The sequence below is a fragment of the Eleginops maclovinus genome, chromosome 8 (genome assembly GCF_036324505.1).
Source record: "Eleginops maclovinus isolate JMC-PN-2008 ecotype Puerto Natales chromosome 8, JC_Emac_rtc_rv5, whole genome shotgun sequence".
Taxonomy (NCBI): Eukaryota; Metazoa; Chordata; class Actinopteri; order Perciformes; family Eleginopidae; genus Eleginops; species Eleginops maclovinus.
In genome coordinates, this window is record NC_086356.1 from 4230595 (window position 1) to 4249691 (window position 19097).

At 40.8% G+C, this 19097-nt stretch overlaps 2 protein-coding genes across 3 annotated transcripts in view; both read right to left on the bottom strand.

Moving 5' to 3' along the window:
- The window catches only part of npr2 (natriuretic peptide receptor 2), a 52082-nt gene extending 40534 nt beyond the window's left edge, over positions 1–11548 (bottom strand). For both annotated transcript variants that reach the window (XM_063889090.1, XM_063889089.1), the window contains exons 1-2: positions 10673–11548; positions 1993–2174 (exon numbers count right to left, since the gene is read on the bottom strand). In XM_063889090.1, the coding sequence (XP_063745160.1) occupies positions 1993–2174; positions 10673–11459 (969 nt within the window). In that variant the 5' untranslated portion in view covers positions 11460–11548. The remainder of the gene's footprint in view (positions 1–1992; positions 2175–10672) is intronic.
- Positions 11549–14080: 2532 nt separating this feature from the next.
- Positions 14081–18971, bottom strand: alad (aminolevulinate dehydratase). The gene is made up of 12 exons (XM_063888848.1): positions 18801–18971; positions 17986–18111; positions 17790–17840; positions 17013–17109; positions 16439–16574; positions 16263–16346; positions 16003–16091; positions 15744–15799; positions 15570–15657; positions 15402–15488; positions 15021–15150; positions 14081–14535 (listed from the first exon to the last, which is right to left on the bottom strand). Exons 2-12 carry the CDS (start codon positions 18102–18104, stop codon positions 14477–14479), a joined length of 996 nt encoding a protein of 331 aa, XP_063744918.1. The 5' UTR covers positions 18105–18111; positions 18801–18971; the 3' UTR covers positions 14081–14476.
- Between the last annotated feature and the right edge of the window lie 126 nt (positions 18972–19097).

Sequence of the window (19097 nt, forward strand, 5' to 3'; positions counted from 1 at the left end):
GCATTGTTTCTGCTTGAGTGTCAATGCTAATACAGATGTTAGCATGCTAGCTGTCTAACCCAAGCTAAAACGAACAACCCCAAAGACCAAAGAACTAATGATGAGTAGAAGTTTAGGATTGAATAACACATTGTTCTGCCAGCCATTCAGTGAAACTGTTGATATATGTGGTGCTATCACACAAAAAATATTTGTTTTAGACTCTTTTAGAAAATGATCAAGCTCCGCTCTCAACTGGAAGAGGCATAGATCGTTTTTCATGTACGAAAAGTTATTGGAGCCCCGCCACAAACTTCCACATGCAATTACAGCACTGCCACAGTGAGACGCATTTTATTATGTATCCACGTCGGAGCTCCGAAGAGGAAGACGGAGCGTTGCCTAGGGACACGCACCAACACGCCCCCTTTCCTCAGACGGCGAACTTTCCCGCTCGGTCGAACTCAGAGGTCACCGAGGAAGAGTTCCGAGACGAAATCCAAGATGGATGCGCCCTGTGCTATTTGCAAACTGTTTTCAATGTTTTTGGACCGCTTTGGTTGTTTAAATGACGATTTCGATCTCTCGTACTGCTGCAATACCTTACTGCGTCCATACCACTGCCTGTGGTGATGGGAATCTGTCTTGTGGTGAGTGCAATATTGAATGAAGACTTGTTTCAAACGGGTGTTGCTAAACGTGGCTGACGTTGCTAACAGAAGATAAACTAAAACATGTAGTGAAAATTGTAGAAGTTCAAATGGCTGCGTTTTGATGAGATGGGGTAATAGTCATAATCATAATGCTTTGTAGGTGAAGCACATACTTATTTTGGAGAGCCTGGTACCCGGCCAGTGCTACCGCAACATCTTTCCGGGTTGCGTCCATGTTTTTCTCCCGCTCGGATGCTCGAACAGAAAAGAACGCTTGAAGCGTGGAAGTGACGTCATATCCGAGGGCCGAGTCGGTTCGCAGAGACAAATTAACGCCTTGCATGATCTGCAATTGTGACCCCCTGCAGCCATAAGGTCAGGAGCAGATATTGTCGCCTTCCTTTCTAAATAGGAGTATGTATCATCACACACACCTGTTCCCAAACATTGTTTTCACTTGCTTTGAAGAAAGTACTTTAAGAATCACTAAACACCTTTTCAATATTGCAATGTTTTTATGCCTATAATATCTTTGAAACAGAGTAGAACTTTAAAGACTGAGAGGGTTTAAGAACATTTAAGCAAAGAAATACAGACATTTCCATTTAATTCACATGTTAATGTTTCACTTGCTTTAAGCCTTTTAGTGAGAAACACTCAGTCCATTATGACAGGGGTCAGATTTATATCCAGAAAGCCGCTCTCCATCAAAACCTGAACTAAAGAATTAAGAGAAGGCATGTTTGACATTCAAGGAGATAGATTAGACGAAGCGACACGTCTGCGCCCACTCTCTTATGTGTCATGCACTCATTTAAAAGGGCTGTATAATGTCCGATGAAACCCCCCCCCCCTCCCATTCATTAAAGTCAAGCAAGAACCTCAAGCATTAATGCAGACGAGAAGAGGAACGAGGCCTCCTTGTCCTTTGAGAGACTTAATGTGTTTCATTACCATAAATAAAAGCTTTCCATTTAAAAAGAATGTATTCAACCAACTAGCACTTCTAATTTGGATTTTATGAGTTATTCAGTAAGTAGAGCCTGATAGAGATTATGGGATTTAGAGAGAAAAATGAGCAGAAGCAGGGATAAAATATGCATCGTCAGGGACATCCATTTCTCGGTGGTTTCGGTCTTCTATTATTTCCTGCCTCCAATTACAAAGCGGGTGAAACTTTGACAGTACATATACAAAGAATGTGAAAACTGTCTCAATTTATCACTTTAACATATGCATGCTTGTTGATACACACCGTCTCTCTGTGTGTGTGTGTGTGTGTGTGTGTGTGTGTGTGTGTGTGTGTGTGTGTGTGTGTGTGTGTGTGTGTGTGTGTGTGTGTGTTCTGTGTTCATTTTACCTTGAAAACCTTAATGGGATCAGCCCAGTCCGGGTCGGAGTTCTGCCACGGTTTCCCTTCGGCCAAGCTCTCCGCAAACACGTCCAGATAAAAAATGGCGTAGTTCTCCGGGTCCTGGATCTCGCTCTGAAACAGTTTCATGATGTTGAGGAAAGTATCCAGGGGCCCGCAGATGTACACAACTGTAGGGAAAAACAACAATGAAACACTTTTATTAATATTGTTATTGAGCCAGAGACTAAAAGTTAGGGCTCTTTTCCATTTTCAAAAGAAGGAAAAAACATTCCTGTAAATTCACAAACGCAAATGATTGAATTTTGAGAACAGTATCCAAGATAAAGAAAAACCGGAGATACAAAGGAGGAAAAATAAGCAAAACAAATGATTATATGTTTATATAAATCTAGTAAAAATAACTGACGATCAATCATTAAGTATAAAAACCACTATTTGCAGCCCAAGATAAAATAAAGTTACACTACAACTTAGGAACTCCTGTGTGTTTGCCAAATTGCAAAAAGTGTCTGCCCTTCAAGAAATACCTTATCTTTCCAAGCAAACACAGAAGTAATGTTCCTCTGAAGCACTCACTTGATTATTTAAGAGGCTGCTTTTCATTAAACCAGTTTAAGAATTGCTGGATTCAATTTAAATGTTCAAAAGATGTTGGGATTTTATTTTCAAATCTAATCTTAGCAAAACTGTCACTGTGTATAGATTGCATGGCTATCTATCTATCATCATACCACTGCTTTTGAGAATCAGAATCTGCCACAAATATTTGCATGTAATTCATAACAAAAATGTTTTCAGGAATTAATATCACAGATCGTAACATCGCAATCCTCAATGTCTCCATATTTTCTTACCCCACTACTACTCTCTTAAACTTTCACTCGAGATAATCATCAAAACAGGCTGAAATAACGATAAAACAATGGTAGAAAATAACTTATTTAAGCATACAAAACCTTTAGGGCTCAATGAAAGACAAATATTTCTTAAACAAATGGAGATTCGAGCGTTGTGGGTCACATGCAAAGCACAGGCCAAACTCACACCGCAGGACTTCACACACTGATCCGTATTTGTGTCCACATCTGAATTTGTTTGAACACCTGTTTATTTCTCGTTTCAGCAGTAAGCCATGTTTGATTATTTACACTCACAACAAGCGGTAAGCATACACGAATAGATGCCAGATGTCAGGCCGTGTGCAGGGCCAGCTCACCATCTGCTCCAGGCACAAAGGTCCACTGGAGCATTGTGTGTCAGTTCACCCCTCGAGCTGACCAATAGTATCTGTTAAATCAGAGCTGTAAGCCATATTTTTCACCTGTTCTAGCAGGTTACACATCTTGAAATCAACAGTGTTGCACATATAGTGGATAATAAACTTGGATCATGATATGAAATATTCAGCCAGACGTTTCTGTCCAAAAATGTTTCCTCTGGTGACCTTTGATTCTGTCCATATTCTTGCTGCTTTCACAAAAACAAGTTTTAGACAGGTCTGGAAGTCCTCAAGCTTTGCTCCTTTGCTGTACATACAGTACATGTCAACTGTTGCCACTCCACTTGTGGAAATAACCAAAGGAAAGGGACTCAAAAGAGACTACCAAGAAAAGCATTGGCATCAGTCCTTTCACCGTAGGCCCAAAACCAACGCATGTTTACGTTAAATTGCCAAAGCCTTTTAGCAGTAGGAGTAATGAGGAGAAAGTCATGGACGGATGGATCAACCAAATGTTGTCAACACTTCAAAGTTTACTGTTTTCAATTGACAGTCACTTAGTACCACCTTGGCATCATTTTCCAACATGAAGGCACTTCTGATTGACTTCCAACACGTGGTTAACGTTGTAAATTCAAACAAAGCTCCTCTGTTAAGGAAAGATTAGGGTTTCTGTTCAATGTGAAGTCACGTATTTCCCCAAGATGCAAAAGTGTTACGTTAAATACTGTAGTCTCGTCAGATCACTACTACTTGTCATGATCCTATTTTCAAGGTAATCTGTTCCTTGTTTTATTTAGAAGTTTTCTCATTCCATATCATATCCCTTCCTTTTTTGGTTTTTCCCGCCTTTTTCAATTGTTCGTCCTGGCCTTATTAGTTCCACCTGTGCCCCATTAACCCTGCCACCACCTGACCTCATGGACACCTGCATTAGTTCAGCTTCTACTTAAGTAGTGTTTTTCCTCTAAGTCATTGTCAGATTCTTGTATGTTGTGCAACACAGAGTTCAGAAAGTTCCTTTCTCCGCACTGCTGTAGTTCCCGTGAAACTATTGGCACTATTTCCAGAACCCAAGTTTCAACAACCCAAGGGAGAGAATCCCAAGTTCCTAAATGTTAAGTTCAAACACAGAGCTAATCAAGACCTTTGCCTACTTTTTCTTTGACAACTTCCCATACCTTTTGGTTAATAGGCTAAGAAAAACTATTAGCACATTTTGTTTGGCACATAAAAAAGAACTGGATTTCCGAACGTAAGCCTATTCAAACAGGACTACACATTGTAGCTTTCACCTCAATTAGACTTGTTCAAGGACACTGGTGCAGGAATCAAACTCGAGGCTCCTCATACAGGCTCTGACAGTGTCTCTGCCCACCCCATCCACCCTTCCACCTACACCTTCCTGCTGTTGAGTCATGAATAAAAAAAACATAGCATTATTTCCACTAGCAGTGTATGTCAGAGCGGCAGCTGCCAGCCGCCAGGCAGTCCTCCCAGTTAGCAGACATTTCCTCATGTGTGAGACCAAAGTCGGCTGCTACTTAGACCCCAACGCTCATCCCGTCCAACATGGTTCTCCGTGCCAAGGAGTCCTACAGTCTCCTGGAGCTCTCCCAAAATAAATGTGCTGCACAGTCGGGGGAAAATGTCCTTCTATGTTGTAGCAGTCGCCAATATATGGACCTGCCCGGCTTCACTTCACACAAAAGCACATTCAATTGTTTGGTAGAAGTTGTTCCACCTCACAGACTCCAGTATGGTAATCAGTGCTGATCCGCTACACTGCAGGCTTGTTATGAAGTCCAATATTGAAGAATATTACATAACCGTGTCTCGTTCTTACCTCCAATTAGGAGGCAACTGTTCTTATTTGGCAAGATATATCAAAAACCTGTAGAAAGATTGTTCAGGGTTGACCAAAGAACGAATCATTTTTAGAAGTTTTCTCAACATTGCAGGAAAGCTGACTTACTTTTCGCATTTTCTACATCCTGGGAATTGGTTGTTGTAATGCGAAGTTGGATGCTGAATGCAAAGAATCATTTCTAAAAATGTTTCTTTTATCAACACACAAACAAGTCTCTTTTCATGGACAACAACAGTCTGTCTGCTTCAAGATAATGTCTTTTCAGAATTTTGCAAAAGGGAACAATGTGATGAGGGCAAAGAATTATCCAAATAACAAAAGGTTATTCATGAAAGCGTGATGTTTTTTCAGCTTCAAAGAAATATTACAACTAAGTCTACCGGGAATACTTGTTGTTGGCTGTTGCTACTAACATTCCTACATGGGACTCTGATTACCTACAGATGGACTAGCGTGTCACAGGACATGGTGCAGCATGTTTTATAATATTTGCTGATGTTCACTAGAGGTATACATTTTCATGAAACATCACCCCTTTAGTTTCAGAGTAAAATTCACAGGCGAATTATCTGGTAGATGCTAATTTGCTAGCATTATGTAGCACATTAATCCTTTTCTCCATACAAGATGATCCAGATCCACCAACAGCAAAAGCCTCACATCCATCACAGCCAATATAAGTTCTAGTATTTTTGCAATCTGTTTTTTTTTTTTGTACAACCGCCGTCTAATGCATCGCAGACTTCACCCACAAAATGATCATGATTACCAAGTGGATTTCGCTTACAGATTCGGTAAAAACAAAGTGAAATACTGTGTCATGAAAAGACTAAAAAAACATGGTATGAAGGAAGTAAATTACACTTTATTATCAAGTTTTGAAAAGAAGCCAATTGGTGTTGGAATTGCCGGATTGTCTCATTAAGAGTAGAGCGATTAACTCATCTCATCTAGATTTAGTGTTAGTTTGGTTTGCAAATTGTGACATTTAGCTGTTTTGGAAGGCTCCGTAGATAACAACAGGCAAGTGCACAAACAGAAAGCAAGCCAATTAGCGCACTCAACGTGTTTCTGTCACAGCTGGAATGTGTTGGACCTTCTAACACGTCTCTGTGTCATGTTTGTCTTCAAGCAGAATCCTTTTCAAAGAGATTACCCTCCATCTCCTTGTTGCTTAATGCTCTCATCTGCCTGGGGGGCTTTTATTTTTACGGCTCTGCTGTACACATAATGCTCTGCCTCTGCAGCAAAAAGTTAATCCGTGAAACAACACCTAATAACTCTAACCCTCTGCTTCTGTAATCACGCAGAGGACACTGTTTTCATCACTCACTGACCTACTGACTGGCAAATCTACTTGAAAAACAAAAGCAGAAACGCTAACACAGACTGATGTTTTCTTCCACTCTTACTGCTAAAATAGTTCTTTGGCAATAATGGACTAAAAAGCATTAAGGGGAGAGTGTCAAATTGTGATGGGAGATGGAATATATTCAGTGCTGCTTTTAACTCACACTGCACCAGAGCTAGCACACAGGCTCACAACCTTCCCTTAAAGGATCAGACGGCAATACAGATCATTTGGGTTTTTAAAAATCCAGATTTCTGCCCTGATTTTCGACTCAGCTGAAAGGCAACGTTCTCCTTTACAGAGCAACAAAAGCATTGTTGAGAACGCATTGTGGCATTCACTCAAACGGGGCCTTTCTTATTCGAAGACATGTAGAAAACAGCCATATTCTACCATGTTGCCGATGGAGAATAACCCTGTTGAGTCCAAGCCACCACCTACCAAATTCACACTGATTCAATCTTAAAACAATATTTCTTCATCTATGCTACATTGATAGAGTTTCCGCTTTTGGAAAGTCCAAATTAACAGTCATTTTAGTGCAAAATGTCCTCATTCTGAACTGTGTTTTCATAAATAGTACATTTCTTTACTATTGGATCAATTGCTGTCGATTTGACACACATTTTAAAAGTTAATATTAGGACTTGAGCATTTTGACATGATGATGGCGCTGGATGAAATATCGGGGATCACCACTTTTTCACAACTCAACGCCAAACCAATGAAAACTATTTAAATAATTCAACTATACATCAAGTTTCTTGTGTGATTTAGTGTTTCATTTAGCAATGCTAACACCTTAATTGTAACTATAAGATATAAGCTAGTTCACGTTAGCATGTGCAGCCTCAGTTAGCAGTGCTGTAGACACTGTGTTCAGAATACCAGTCACAAAGGAACAGGCTTCAAGACTTGTTCAATTAAAGCCGGTCAAATAGCGCTAAGAACTGACGCCAAACAGACGCAGCGTAACACACTTCAAGTCAACGTTTTGTGACACGTTCAAGAGGCAACGAGTCACACAATCTTAATCTTAGCTACTACACCTGGTCTTAATGTGTTGCCCCAGTGGCCCTGTCAGATGTAAAATCAGTACACTACTTCCAGGAGTCAGTAGGAGTCAAATCAAAATCTAAGGAGCATCACATAAGGGAAAATACTCAAGCTAGATTCATAAAAAACTTGAGTGAGTGTCATTGGTTGTGAATTTTCCAGGTATTAAAATGAGGAATTTGAGGAATTAGAGGTGGTGGTGTTAAACTCTGCACAAGCATGCAATTACTTGGTCATCTGTCAAAGCTTCAACGATGTGTAGCTTCACTTTTAAAAGCCCCCATTTTCCTTCCCCACCTCTGCTTCATCCTCTCGTTTGAACCCGACCGTCAGGTGACTTTACAGCTCTGATAGTCCGGAGGTTATCTGATGGGATAGAAGTGAGCTCAGCGCCAAGCCCGGACAAGCCCTGACAAAACCATTAGCTTCCGTGACCTCCAGCTCACTGCGGTAGCTCCATAATTCATTTGGGAAAGAGGGGGGGTGTAAACGGAGGCTGTTTGGCGCCTTGCACCTTTCACCTCTATCCCTTGCTGCTGCAGCACCACCCTTTAATTACCTTTACTCTGTTCATTACATTATTTGTTGATGCCGTTACTGTAACAACAGATTAAAACTCTTGTTTGTTTCACAGCGCCAGAAACCACACGATGTACTGCTTGGAAGCAAAATTTGCTCTGAGATGTTGAGTGGTTTCCAAATGTGATTGGCTCCAAAACGCTCCCAGGACTAAAGGGAGATACACAATTTTGAAACACACCCATGAACTATATCAGGTCTGAAGAAGACAAGCACTCAGACAAGAAACGGTTTGAAAGCAAAATTTTGGGGTTTCATTATTTTTTTCCATCTTTACTTTAACTTGGTGATAGCTAGTTCGACGTTTACCAGAACAAAATGACCCAGTGTCACTTTTTACGAGAACTATCTGAACCTGTAGAGGAGCAAACATCTTCTGCAAACTAAAGGAAATAAAAATGTATGTTGGTATTTCCAGAACAACTCATATATTCTGATCTGAGGGCCCTTTAGGCTTTGTTTATCAGTGTCTTCTAAAACTGTCCCTATCTGCCATTAACAACTGATTTAAACCAGTAATATACGTGTTCCTTATATGAATGATATAGTTAAGGTTTGGTGGTTAAAATCTACGCACAAAACTGATGCTATTGTTTTCCATGGAGAAGTCTAAGAGAACACACAATTAAAACTAAATTGATGTGTTTACATTATTTGTCCAGTACTTGGAATTGAGTTTTTTCCAGTGGTGCTAACACATTTCGGATCAGAAGCATTTAGAAAGCCACAAGTCTTTGCACACAAAATAAAGAAAGGCAAGTCCCTAACCCTAAGACGGTCAAGTGGCTGAGTCTAGTCCTCAGTCGAAACTTTGACTTTTGAGTCTTAAACAAGTCCTAATGTGTGCTTAACAAATTTCGACCTACTATGCTGCAACCAGAATGGTGAGTTAGAAGCAAAAAACACAACTTGTGATGACAAAACTTAAGAAGCTGCCCCTGCATTGGGCTGTTGTTCATCAAACAGTTTTACTTGTATTGCTTAAAACTAGGAATGGATAGATTTATAAAAACGATACGCAGGGTAGATCACTCAGCGGAACTCTGTCTCTCCTCATACACCAACACATGTGCAGCTGCGGCGCACACACCAGCCATAATAATCACACAATTAACTTTTCACTACAGCAGTGATGATGAAGTGAACCTCGCAGTGTTTCCAGTTAATTAAACCTAAAGCGAGAACAGCGACGAATGATTTAACAGCCGCTGTGTGATTTACGCCTCATCAACAAAACAGCTGTGATGTCCGTTTGTTAAACACAATATTAGTTTTGCCACTTCATCAAATTGTTCAAAAATCACTTTTATTAACGCTGTAGTTCCCTACAGCTTTAAAGGTTTGAAATCATATTGTTCTACACTGCTGTCAGCACCATTTCTGCATCATTTTGCTCCAGCTTCTCCTTGGAGCTATTTGATGTTCCACAGAAAATAAGATTTAGTCCAAAGAGTGACATGTACTGTATTTTATGGCTGCAACTTTTTACACACCTTTCCCTGAAATTCATCCTGACATATTTAGTAGCCTCTTTGGAAAACTTTGCAGTCTCAACAAGAAAAAAAGCACGAGGTTGTACATTGAATTCCTTTTGGATTTTCCCCCATGGCTGCAACGAGATCGATTTATCTGCTAGTTATTATTTTTAATAACCATAAAATGTCAGAAAATACTGAAAGTGTCCATCAATGTGTGTTAAAGTCCTGGGAAATGTATTTAAATGTCTTATTTGTCACTCCAAATCCAACATATATTCATTTTATAATTATATAAAACGGAGAAAAGTATAAAAATCTGACATTTTTGACTGAAAACGATCTCAATATAGCAATCGATTATCAACATGTGTTTGCCCTTCGAGTGATCGACTAGTCGACTATTCGTTACGGCTCTCAATCGTAACAGGAGACCGGTAGCTGCAAGAATGCGTAAAACCCTCACACACAATGCGTGTTGAGTCTGAGAGGACACCCATATGATCACAACCCCATGCGCCTCTGTTCCCGTAAAGAGCGCAGGTGGTGGTCTTCCGCAGGCAATAAAGCAGCAGCAGCAGCAGACTGCCCACAGCCTAAACATTCCTCTGTAATAACTCGGGAGTAAACAGGCTTTACCCTGCACCTATTCCTGCCCACCTCTGTTTGTAAAGACACTCTGACCTCTCTGTTTGGAGCGGAATCTCCCATTTTCGCCACCTCATGTCAATGCTCTAAAATCTGATATTTTTCAAGTATTTGTTACTCCCCCGCAGCTCCAGGCACAGGACGACTGGTGCACTAAGGCCACTTTCCTACAAAGAGTAGATATAAATCTGCCTGAAGGCGTTGGATAAATGTTACTAAACTGTTTCCCAGATCATCCAGTAAGACGGAATTTCCTCCTCCATCCGCTGACATTATCTTTATAGTAACCATCTGCGGACCTGCACTTTGTCCAGATAAGTTCACACACTCATACAGACAACTAAAAGATAGCCAAGGAAAGAGATAAAATAAAACACTGACATTTATTTATAGGGGGGATATACACCAGGGTGTCATGCGTTATTTCCCACAACTTTAAATCACGTTTCCCCTCAGCATGAACTTACTTCTCCCACGCTCCTTCATGAAGCTAATATGTTCCTTGTAGTACTTTAGGTCATCCTCGTACGGCTGGGCCTCCACCGTGATGTTCATCTCCTCCTTCAGGTTCAGGTAGATCCCCTCTGACAGAAAGTAGTGCGGCCGGTCGTCATGCCGCCGGTCGTGGAATATAACCACGGCCCGGGACGTCCAGTTAAAGTGCGTGTGCAGTACATTGGCAAAGTCCCCCAGCTTGGTTGTGGACGGCCCGCTGCGCACAATGGTCCGGTACTCATCCCGCTTGTCGAAGCCGTACGCCGGTCCTCCTGCGGTGATCAGCGGGAGTTTCCAGTGGGACGCGAATCGCCCCACGGAGGCGAGCGGGTACACGCACCCGGGTCCGAAGAAAGCGTCTGGGCGGATGTAAAGCTTGGCGTCCACGGCCACGACCTGCGCCCTGCTCTCGGCGCACGATCCTGCGACAGGGTCCTCGGTGCTGTAGTTCAAGATGTTGATGTGGCGGCCGAGAAGCAGCCCGTGTTTGCTGTGCAGGTCTTCGTTCGCCATGAGGATGGCCGGGAGGACGCGCGGCAGAGCCCACGGGTACTTGTCGTGGTTGTCCGGGAGCATCACCGCGACCGTGATGTTACCTCCGCAGCCCGGGAGGAGGCAGCAGGACAGCGCAGCGAGCAGGCAGCATCCCAGCGTGCTTCTGCATTCCATGTCGCGTCCCAGCCGCTTGGAACAAATCCCAAAAAGCAAAATACGCACGGTTTTGGAGACGAGACAGTCGTGCCAGTCCGGCGGTGCCATGCGTCTCCGCTGCGTAAATCCAGGGTGAGTGAAGTTCCCGTATACTTCCCAAAGTGACTTCCACAGAGCAGCGCCGCGCTCACACTGACAGGCTCCAGGAGAGTGATAACATCCATCCAGATGACTGCAACTTAAACCAGAGCAGCCCTCCGCTCGGCCCCCGCACGTCACACACTGCAAGAAGAGTCCATTAATCATCTGACCGTTGGGTTTAAAATGAGTATTTCTCAGGCATCCATGTTACCTAGTGTGCTTTAGACGAATTGAGATAATGTCACTGTAGAATATATTAGTGCTCGTATTATTTACAAATTAAACATGTGTTATTTTCTTCCTTAAAAGGCAGAACCTGAATGACGTGCGTGTGTTAAGACAAACTCACAAATAAAATGCATTTGGAAACAACAGGTCCCTGTGTTGACATAGAGGAAAGTTGTTCATGTTTAAAGATACATGTGACTGTAAATCAAAGAACGAATGATATAATTAAATGCTAAAATATTTGAGACGCCTGTTCTTTTGCAGTGTGTGAATAAAGCTGTAAGAACAGGCGCGAGTCGCCCCCTGTCTGCCATTTGACCAGTATAGACCTGCCACAGTCACCAGTGCGTAATATCTCGGGTTTATGAAGGGGTCCACTTTCCACTCATGCAGTTTGTAATACATATCATGTTTTTTAAAACTAGTGACAGAGATTGGAGGTGTTATTATTTATTTTCCTTTAGTTTTTCAACAATTTGTGTCTTATCATTTGTTAAATTAAAGACAAATAAAGAATACACCTACTTATTTTAAAGAAATATGTAAAGATGTTGTATATTCAAATAATTGTTCTACTATTTCCGCATTTATCTTTTATTTATTTTTTACTAATGTATTCTTCAAAGTCAATCCTGTTACTTTAAGTATAAATAAGTATCGGATGGGGCTGTAGATTGTTGGATTCATTTAAATGGCACATATGGCAGTACATAAGTCACAGTGACCCCCCCCCCCACACACACACACACACCACACCCCCTGTTCTTTCATCGTGACAGACAATGAAATCCACAGCAAAACTATTATCTAACAAACATAAATAAAGGAAAAATTAGCAATTACAATAAAAATTGGGGGGGAAAAATCTACACAAATATGTTTCATTCGTCTGGATTAAAATAAAAAAGGAGGAAAAACACAATTCAAAACAAAAGGACCTTTTAAAAATGTTGTAAAGTATTTTTGAAATGAAATAAAACAGCTGTTTAGAAGTGGTAGCTTTGTAGAAATGTGCCACATTATCCAAGCTATGTGCAAAGTTTAATAAATAAATAAATACAGGATCCTAAAACAGAAGCAGCTAACTGGAGTCCATCGCTCATTGCACCTGTGAAACGGACACTTGTCTTGTTTTAGAATTGAGTTTATAATTATACATTAATCCAGTCGACTAAAATGTGATTTGCTCCCAACGCGCCGCCTACATGTGCATGTCTTCAGAGAGGTCAGAGGTCAGTTTGGGGGTCAGCGCGGCGCTCACCGCCAGGAATACAACGTCACATCTTCCTGCTCTTTTACGGACTGTAACCGGTCGAGTGAGTCATCGCCCTTGCTTGTTTTTAAAAGATCTGAAAGGCTGCTTTTAAAGAAACGTGGAAGAACATATCCAGAGACGTATAGCACACTCACAAAGCACCGTGTGGCTGGAAGCTGTTTCTTTTCTCAGCTGCAGAATGGCCCCTGCCCACACAGCAGCACCTTGAATTAAGCGGTAATGATCCACCGTATTAAAGCTTCTCTAGAAACTCTCAGATGTCAGCAGTCAAGGTGTTAGCACTGCACACATATCCGTCCTATAAATCATTTAGTTTAGAAATGAGTCTGTTCACTGTCTTTATCCATCTGCAGCATACAGAAAACCACAGATACCTTTAAAAGCATTTTTGAATCACACTTCCAAATGTTATTTTTATGTTTTATGAGAAAATGTCACGTTTTTCACCCTACACGTACTAAAACATAAACACAATTACATTATAATTATATTAAATATCAATGTACGACATGTTTGTTCTTTACAAATACATTTATTAGTACTTAAATCCTTAAATGCACTAAAGTTAAGTGTATTTAATTGTACTTTTTGTATGAATAGACTTTGACATGTGCATTCCGTTTAATAAATTCAAATGTTCTAAATGAGAACTACTGATGTGCCTTAATATACAGAATATATCAATTCAACGTAAAATCAGTCATTTGAATAACCTGAGGGGACAAGTGTATTTGAATTCAATACATGATAACATAATGGTGTAAAATAGAACTTTCCACATTTTTATAAAATACGATTGATATAGTTTTGTAATAAACACATACGTCTAAAACACAACTGTTAATATTTTCTGATCATACAACGACAATAAGATAGCTAAATCTAAATACGCTACTTCATTAAGAAGAATCAACCTGTATAGCAGAACAAATTTGAATATTTCCTTGTATACTTCAAGAAGAACCACGTGACAGGAAGTGCAGAAAGGTCTGAATAAAGTGTTGCTTAAGTATTGGAACAAAGTAAAGAGGTGCTGCATTACCCAGCCTGCATACATGTGAACAAATAAAGACCCCACACTCACTTGTAGCTCTGAATGATTTTATTCCCTCGTTAGGAAAGTGCTTAAATTGAGGCAGCAGTAACAGATTATCGCGTTCCCACGAGTCACACAAGTACATCCATAATCACATTAGTAAAGAGATGACTTACTTGATTTAATGCTGATCACACTCACGCACAGGAGACAGGTCCTGCTAGGAAACACAGCTTTTACATTCTCACTGTTCAGGCCTTTAAAAGCTTGATGTGATAAACTCGCACAGATGAACATGTGCATAGTGGTATTTGAATCTCAAAACTATACCAAAAAAAGGCTTTGATTTGATTTAGCTTAGCTCTTTATGTATTTGATATTTTATAAAGGAGTGTCTGTGCGGTCTCTAGGCCCATCTGGTATTTGGTCTCAGGTCTTCGTTCATCACTCCTTCAGCCAGCTGAGCAGCTGAGGTGTGTAATAGGTGATGATGATGTCAGCACCTGCATCACAGAGCATGGAGACACTATGAGAATATAGTCTGATTACATGTAAAGCAACTTTCAATAACCTACAGTCTATCCATAATAAGGAACTATGCATTTTAAACCTGCAGTGTGGAACTTTGTCTCCCCCCTCTGGCAGTAAGAGGAATTACACACACTGTCAGTGGGGCTTAATGATAAAGCCTGCATGTTATCTCCCTCTTCCTCTGCCAAGATTTATGTTGTGTTCACTGATACGCTCTGTCCTTTGACTTTAATGCTTCCACTGAATGCTGAGTGTCTTTTCTTATCAGGAGCAACCACTGCACAAACTTATCTTGGGAGTTTTTTTAGGATTATCTACAATAGTTTTCGTCCTACTCGTGGTTCCTGCTCTGTCGGTGTGCTCTCTCTTTTCTTCCTGTCTCCTTTATCTCTGGCTGGTTTATGTAAAAGTACTTAAAAACTCATGTACTTCAGGTACCCTCAGACATTTAACTCACCTGCCCTGCGGAAGGCAGTCATGGCCTCCATCACGGCGGCCCGCAGGTCGAAGGCTCCGGCCTGCGCTCCGTGCCACATCATAGCAAACTCCCCCGACACGTTGTACACTGCCAGGGGGTGAGTGGGGAACTGAGAGACAATGAGGGAAAAACAAAGATTAATTACAAGGTGGACACTTCCTCAACAAGACACAATGACCGTTCTTTTAAAGGCAGTATCGCATGACATTTTTGCACAATAGGCTTCTGGGACATTTTCCTTTGTGTTTTAAAGCAACAGAGCAGGTTTTCTGGAATGAGCAGGATTCCTTGTTCAATCAATGACCTTATTTTGATCATGTTGGACAAGTTTTGTGATTCTGATTGGATGTAGTTACAGACCTTGTCCTTGACTTCTCTCACGATGTCCAGATAAGGCAGACCCGGCTTCACCATCAGCATATCAGCTCCTTCTTTCACGTCTCGCTCCTGCAGAAACAGAACAACAACTCGCTCCTACAACTGCATCTGTAACCCTGAATCTGCACAACACACACAACAAAAACTAACCACAGCTCTCAGTGCGAGTCCTCTGGCTCCAGGAGGCAGCTGGTAGCAGCGTCTGTCTCCAAAGGCAGGTTTGGACTGAGCAGCGTCTCTGTACACAGCACAGCAGAGAGCTGCAGTTTATCCTCTCTTTATTTCAATGATGTGTTTACACCTGATCCAGGAGCGCTCACTCACCTGAAGGGACCGTAATAACAAGAGGCAAACTTTGCACTGTAGCTCAGCACTGACACCTGGAGAAAAGAGAACATTTAATAACGTGAATATTAGAGAAAATGAAAGCATATTAAACTAGCTGTTTTTAAAGACTCATTTCTATAATGAGAACTTAGAGGACGCACACTTTTTGTAAGACCTTGATTACTTCCTGTGAGGCATTCTTGATTTTATTGTTTGTAAATGCTTCTTTTTTTCCCTGGGATTTCAAGTCATATACCTTGTTTCCCAGCCCGTTGGATATCAGGGCTTGTTTTATGGCTCTGACTCTTCCATCCATCATATCAGAGGGAGCGATGATGTGACAGCCTGCAGAGCAACACATGACAAAGTGAACACACCAGTATCATGTCCTGACTGAATCAGTTAAATCAGTCAAAATCCTTTAGTTGTAGACCGACTCTAAACATTGTTATGAATGATTTTATTGGATGATAAAGGCTTGATAAGTAAAAATAAAAAGTGGGAAAACTAATTTACCAGCTTGAGCGTAGGCCAGCGACACTTCTCCCAGACGCAGACAGCTGGCGTCATTGTTCAGAGTGCCATCATCGTTCAGGATACCTGCAGGAGAAATAACATTAGTCTTTAAAGTCAAATATATACACATTGTTTCTGTCCGCTCTGTGAGTGAAATAAACCGGAGGTAGTCTGACCGCAGTGTCCGTGTGATGTGTAAGGACACAGGCAGACGTCGCACGCCACCAGCAGCTCCGGGAACAAAGAGCGGATCTTCTTCACCGCCAAGACCGCCGGCGTGTCGTCCGTGTCCGCGCCTGAGCCTCTGTCGTCCTGCAGGGGAAGATCACAGAGTGTGGGAAGGTAAAGAAGCAGGTTTGTATTGCAAAAGCATGAACATTTATCAGCTTCTACGGCTCCAGATTTTGGAACATGTGTGCGGGTATTTCTTTCAAATGAAACACAAGAATATGACGTTGCCTGGGTAATAAAACCTTTGAATTTTTTGCCATATGATGCATTTTTACAACTGGCTAATTCCTTATTAAGGCCTCGTACCGTTGCCATGAGGTCAAGGTACAGGGGCTGGGTGTAACCAGTGTAATGAAGATTTGAAAACAATTAGCTATAGATTTAGTTGGCAATATTAAAGCCAAACCCTCTAGTCTATTTCTACTAACAACTACCTTTAGATGAATGTTGACAAAAAGACAAAAGAAAGGCATTTCATTCCAGTTGCTTAGCATGCCTTTTGGCCATCTTTTTGTTTACCTTTTGTATGTTTGCAGGGACACCAAATATCAGCACACATTTCAAGCCGTTCTCCACGAGAGGCCGCAGCATTCCCTCCAGCTTGTTCACCCCATATCTGTGGATGTAGGGTGAGGTGATATGGTCAAAGTCGTATATATATATCACAATATAGCTCATTTCATATTTCTTGGACGATATAAATCAAAAGTATTTCTCTTATTTCAATGAATAAATAGTCTGTATGAAATAACCAAATAATAAAGCCTATTTTGATATACTTCTGTGTGAATAAAATACTTAAAAAAGGAAAATTACTTTAATACAAAAGGAACAAAACAGTCTCAGTGAAATAATAGATAAAGAATAATTAAATATTTCCATACATACACTGGTTGTTAATGGCCTCAAATCAAGCGGTAAAGTAAAGTGTGATGTTAAAACAAAATCACAATCTTCATATTGTATACCCTTAACATAAAGGAGGGATTGCAGTTTGGTTTTGTTGAGAGGAATAAAAGGTCTAACGGATTCTCTCCTTATCTCTCCTTATCCAGCTCCAGTGTTTGGCTGTGGGTCCACCCTGCATGACTGATTTTATCTAAAGACAACACCCTCAGTTTGTTCACAGCTGCAGGGTTAACTGTGTGTGTCATTTGAATTCTGTTTAAATTGAACTCTTTAGCTACTACAGTCAACAACAAATGTGTCAACCTTATACACAGAAACATGTTCTTTAAAATTGTTTAGAAAAATGTGAATGCAGTTAAAGGCTATGAATGAATGAAAGAATGTTACCTGGCCTGTCCCGGCAGGCTGCCAATGGGCTCGACTGCATCTGCACTGTCTCTGTAGGAGAATAAGAGAAAGGAGAAAGATTATTTAAGCGTATCAACAAAAAGATGTGCACTATATTTCACTCCTTGTTGTTGATCACGAAAACGAGTTTATTTTAGCCTTTTCAGGCCAAATAAGGAGGAGAAAATCCATTTACGTGACGAAGATGGGGTAGATGAGGTTGTCAGGTCTTATATCAGCAGCACAGGTCTGCCAGTATCGGAGCGTTGGGTGGAAATAGCCGCTGTGGATGATGGAATCCGCTGGTGTCTGCATGTTTACCCTGAGACAAAGGGAGCATTAGTGAAATAACACAGAAAGTGGGAACAGAGAACAGTTCAAGTTCTGTTTGGACTTCAGTCACTCTCACACTCTTTTGCTTCAACACAACTAATTCACCGTTAAATGTGGGCAGGCATGCGTGATGCTGCTCCTCTTCACACCAGATTAAAGCCATCTCAATGCACAAAAAGCAGGCTAAAGGTTTTCAAGTTCTATTAAAAAGAAAGCTTTTATTCTAATAAGCAATGTTTAGTACTTTGTTCTCCATGCACACGCATTGTGTTAACCTTGCTGCAATGGTTTAATACCCAAAAACGAATATCATAGCGAGCAAAGTGATAGAAGTAAATGGCAAACTGTGACTTTAAGATATAAAACACGAATAAGTGAACTTTAGTTAGACATAGCATGAAACACATCAGTAATACAAGTTGTTTTATTGACTTTTACCTTCTATTGGTGTGATTTTGTACATGTCTTTAGCTAGTGTGCTCGTGTGCATGTTAAACAGAGCAATGCTAAGACTTTTACAACATTTCATTTGTCACCTTGGTCGGGAAAATAACATTGCAATGTACGAGGGGTGTTAAAGCAACAACCCACAGCAACGTATGTATTCAATATGCAATACTACAGTACAAAAACATCAATTAAAACGACAGAAATACTACATTAAGACATTGTAATTACCTGGGAATGACTTCTCCACACTTCTTCACAAGACCAGTGTGTCTTCTTTGGTTTTGACCGACTTGTCTGCGGTTGAAGTGTCAGCGCACTACCGCCACCTAGAGACCGGGGTTTTATAGCAACCAAATTAAATTAATATATTTTTATTATACAGCTATTTTTTACCAAAAATCACAGGTCGAATTCTACCTGGTATACTCAAATAAGACTGTAAAACAAGTGGTTAACACAAATTGCAACTATTTACTCATAAATCCAAAACCCCACCCCTTTCGGCCACCGTACAATCCAGGTTTC

Bases quoted from the DNA above. Each gene is read 5' to 3' on its own strand.
- alad (XM_063888848.1), bottom strand. From the start codon at position 18,104: ATGCAGACACCAGCGGATTCCATCATCCACAGCGGCTATTTCCACCCA. The intron at 16,092-16,262 runs GTAAATTAGTTT...GTTGCTCTGCAG, and splicing joins GCTGGCCTACGCTCAAGCTG to GCTGTCACATCATCGCTCCC. The intron at 15,658-15,743 runs GTGAGTGAGCGC...TGCTGTGTACAG, and splicing joins TGTTATTACGGTCCCTTCAG to AGACGCTGCTCAGTCCAAAC.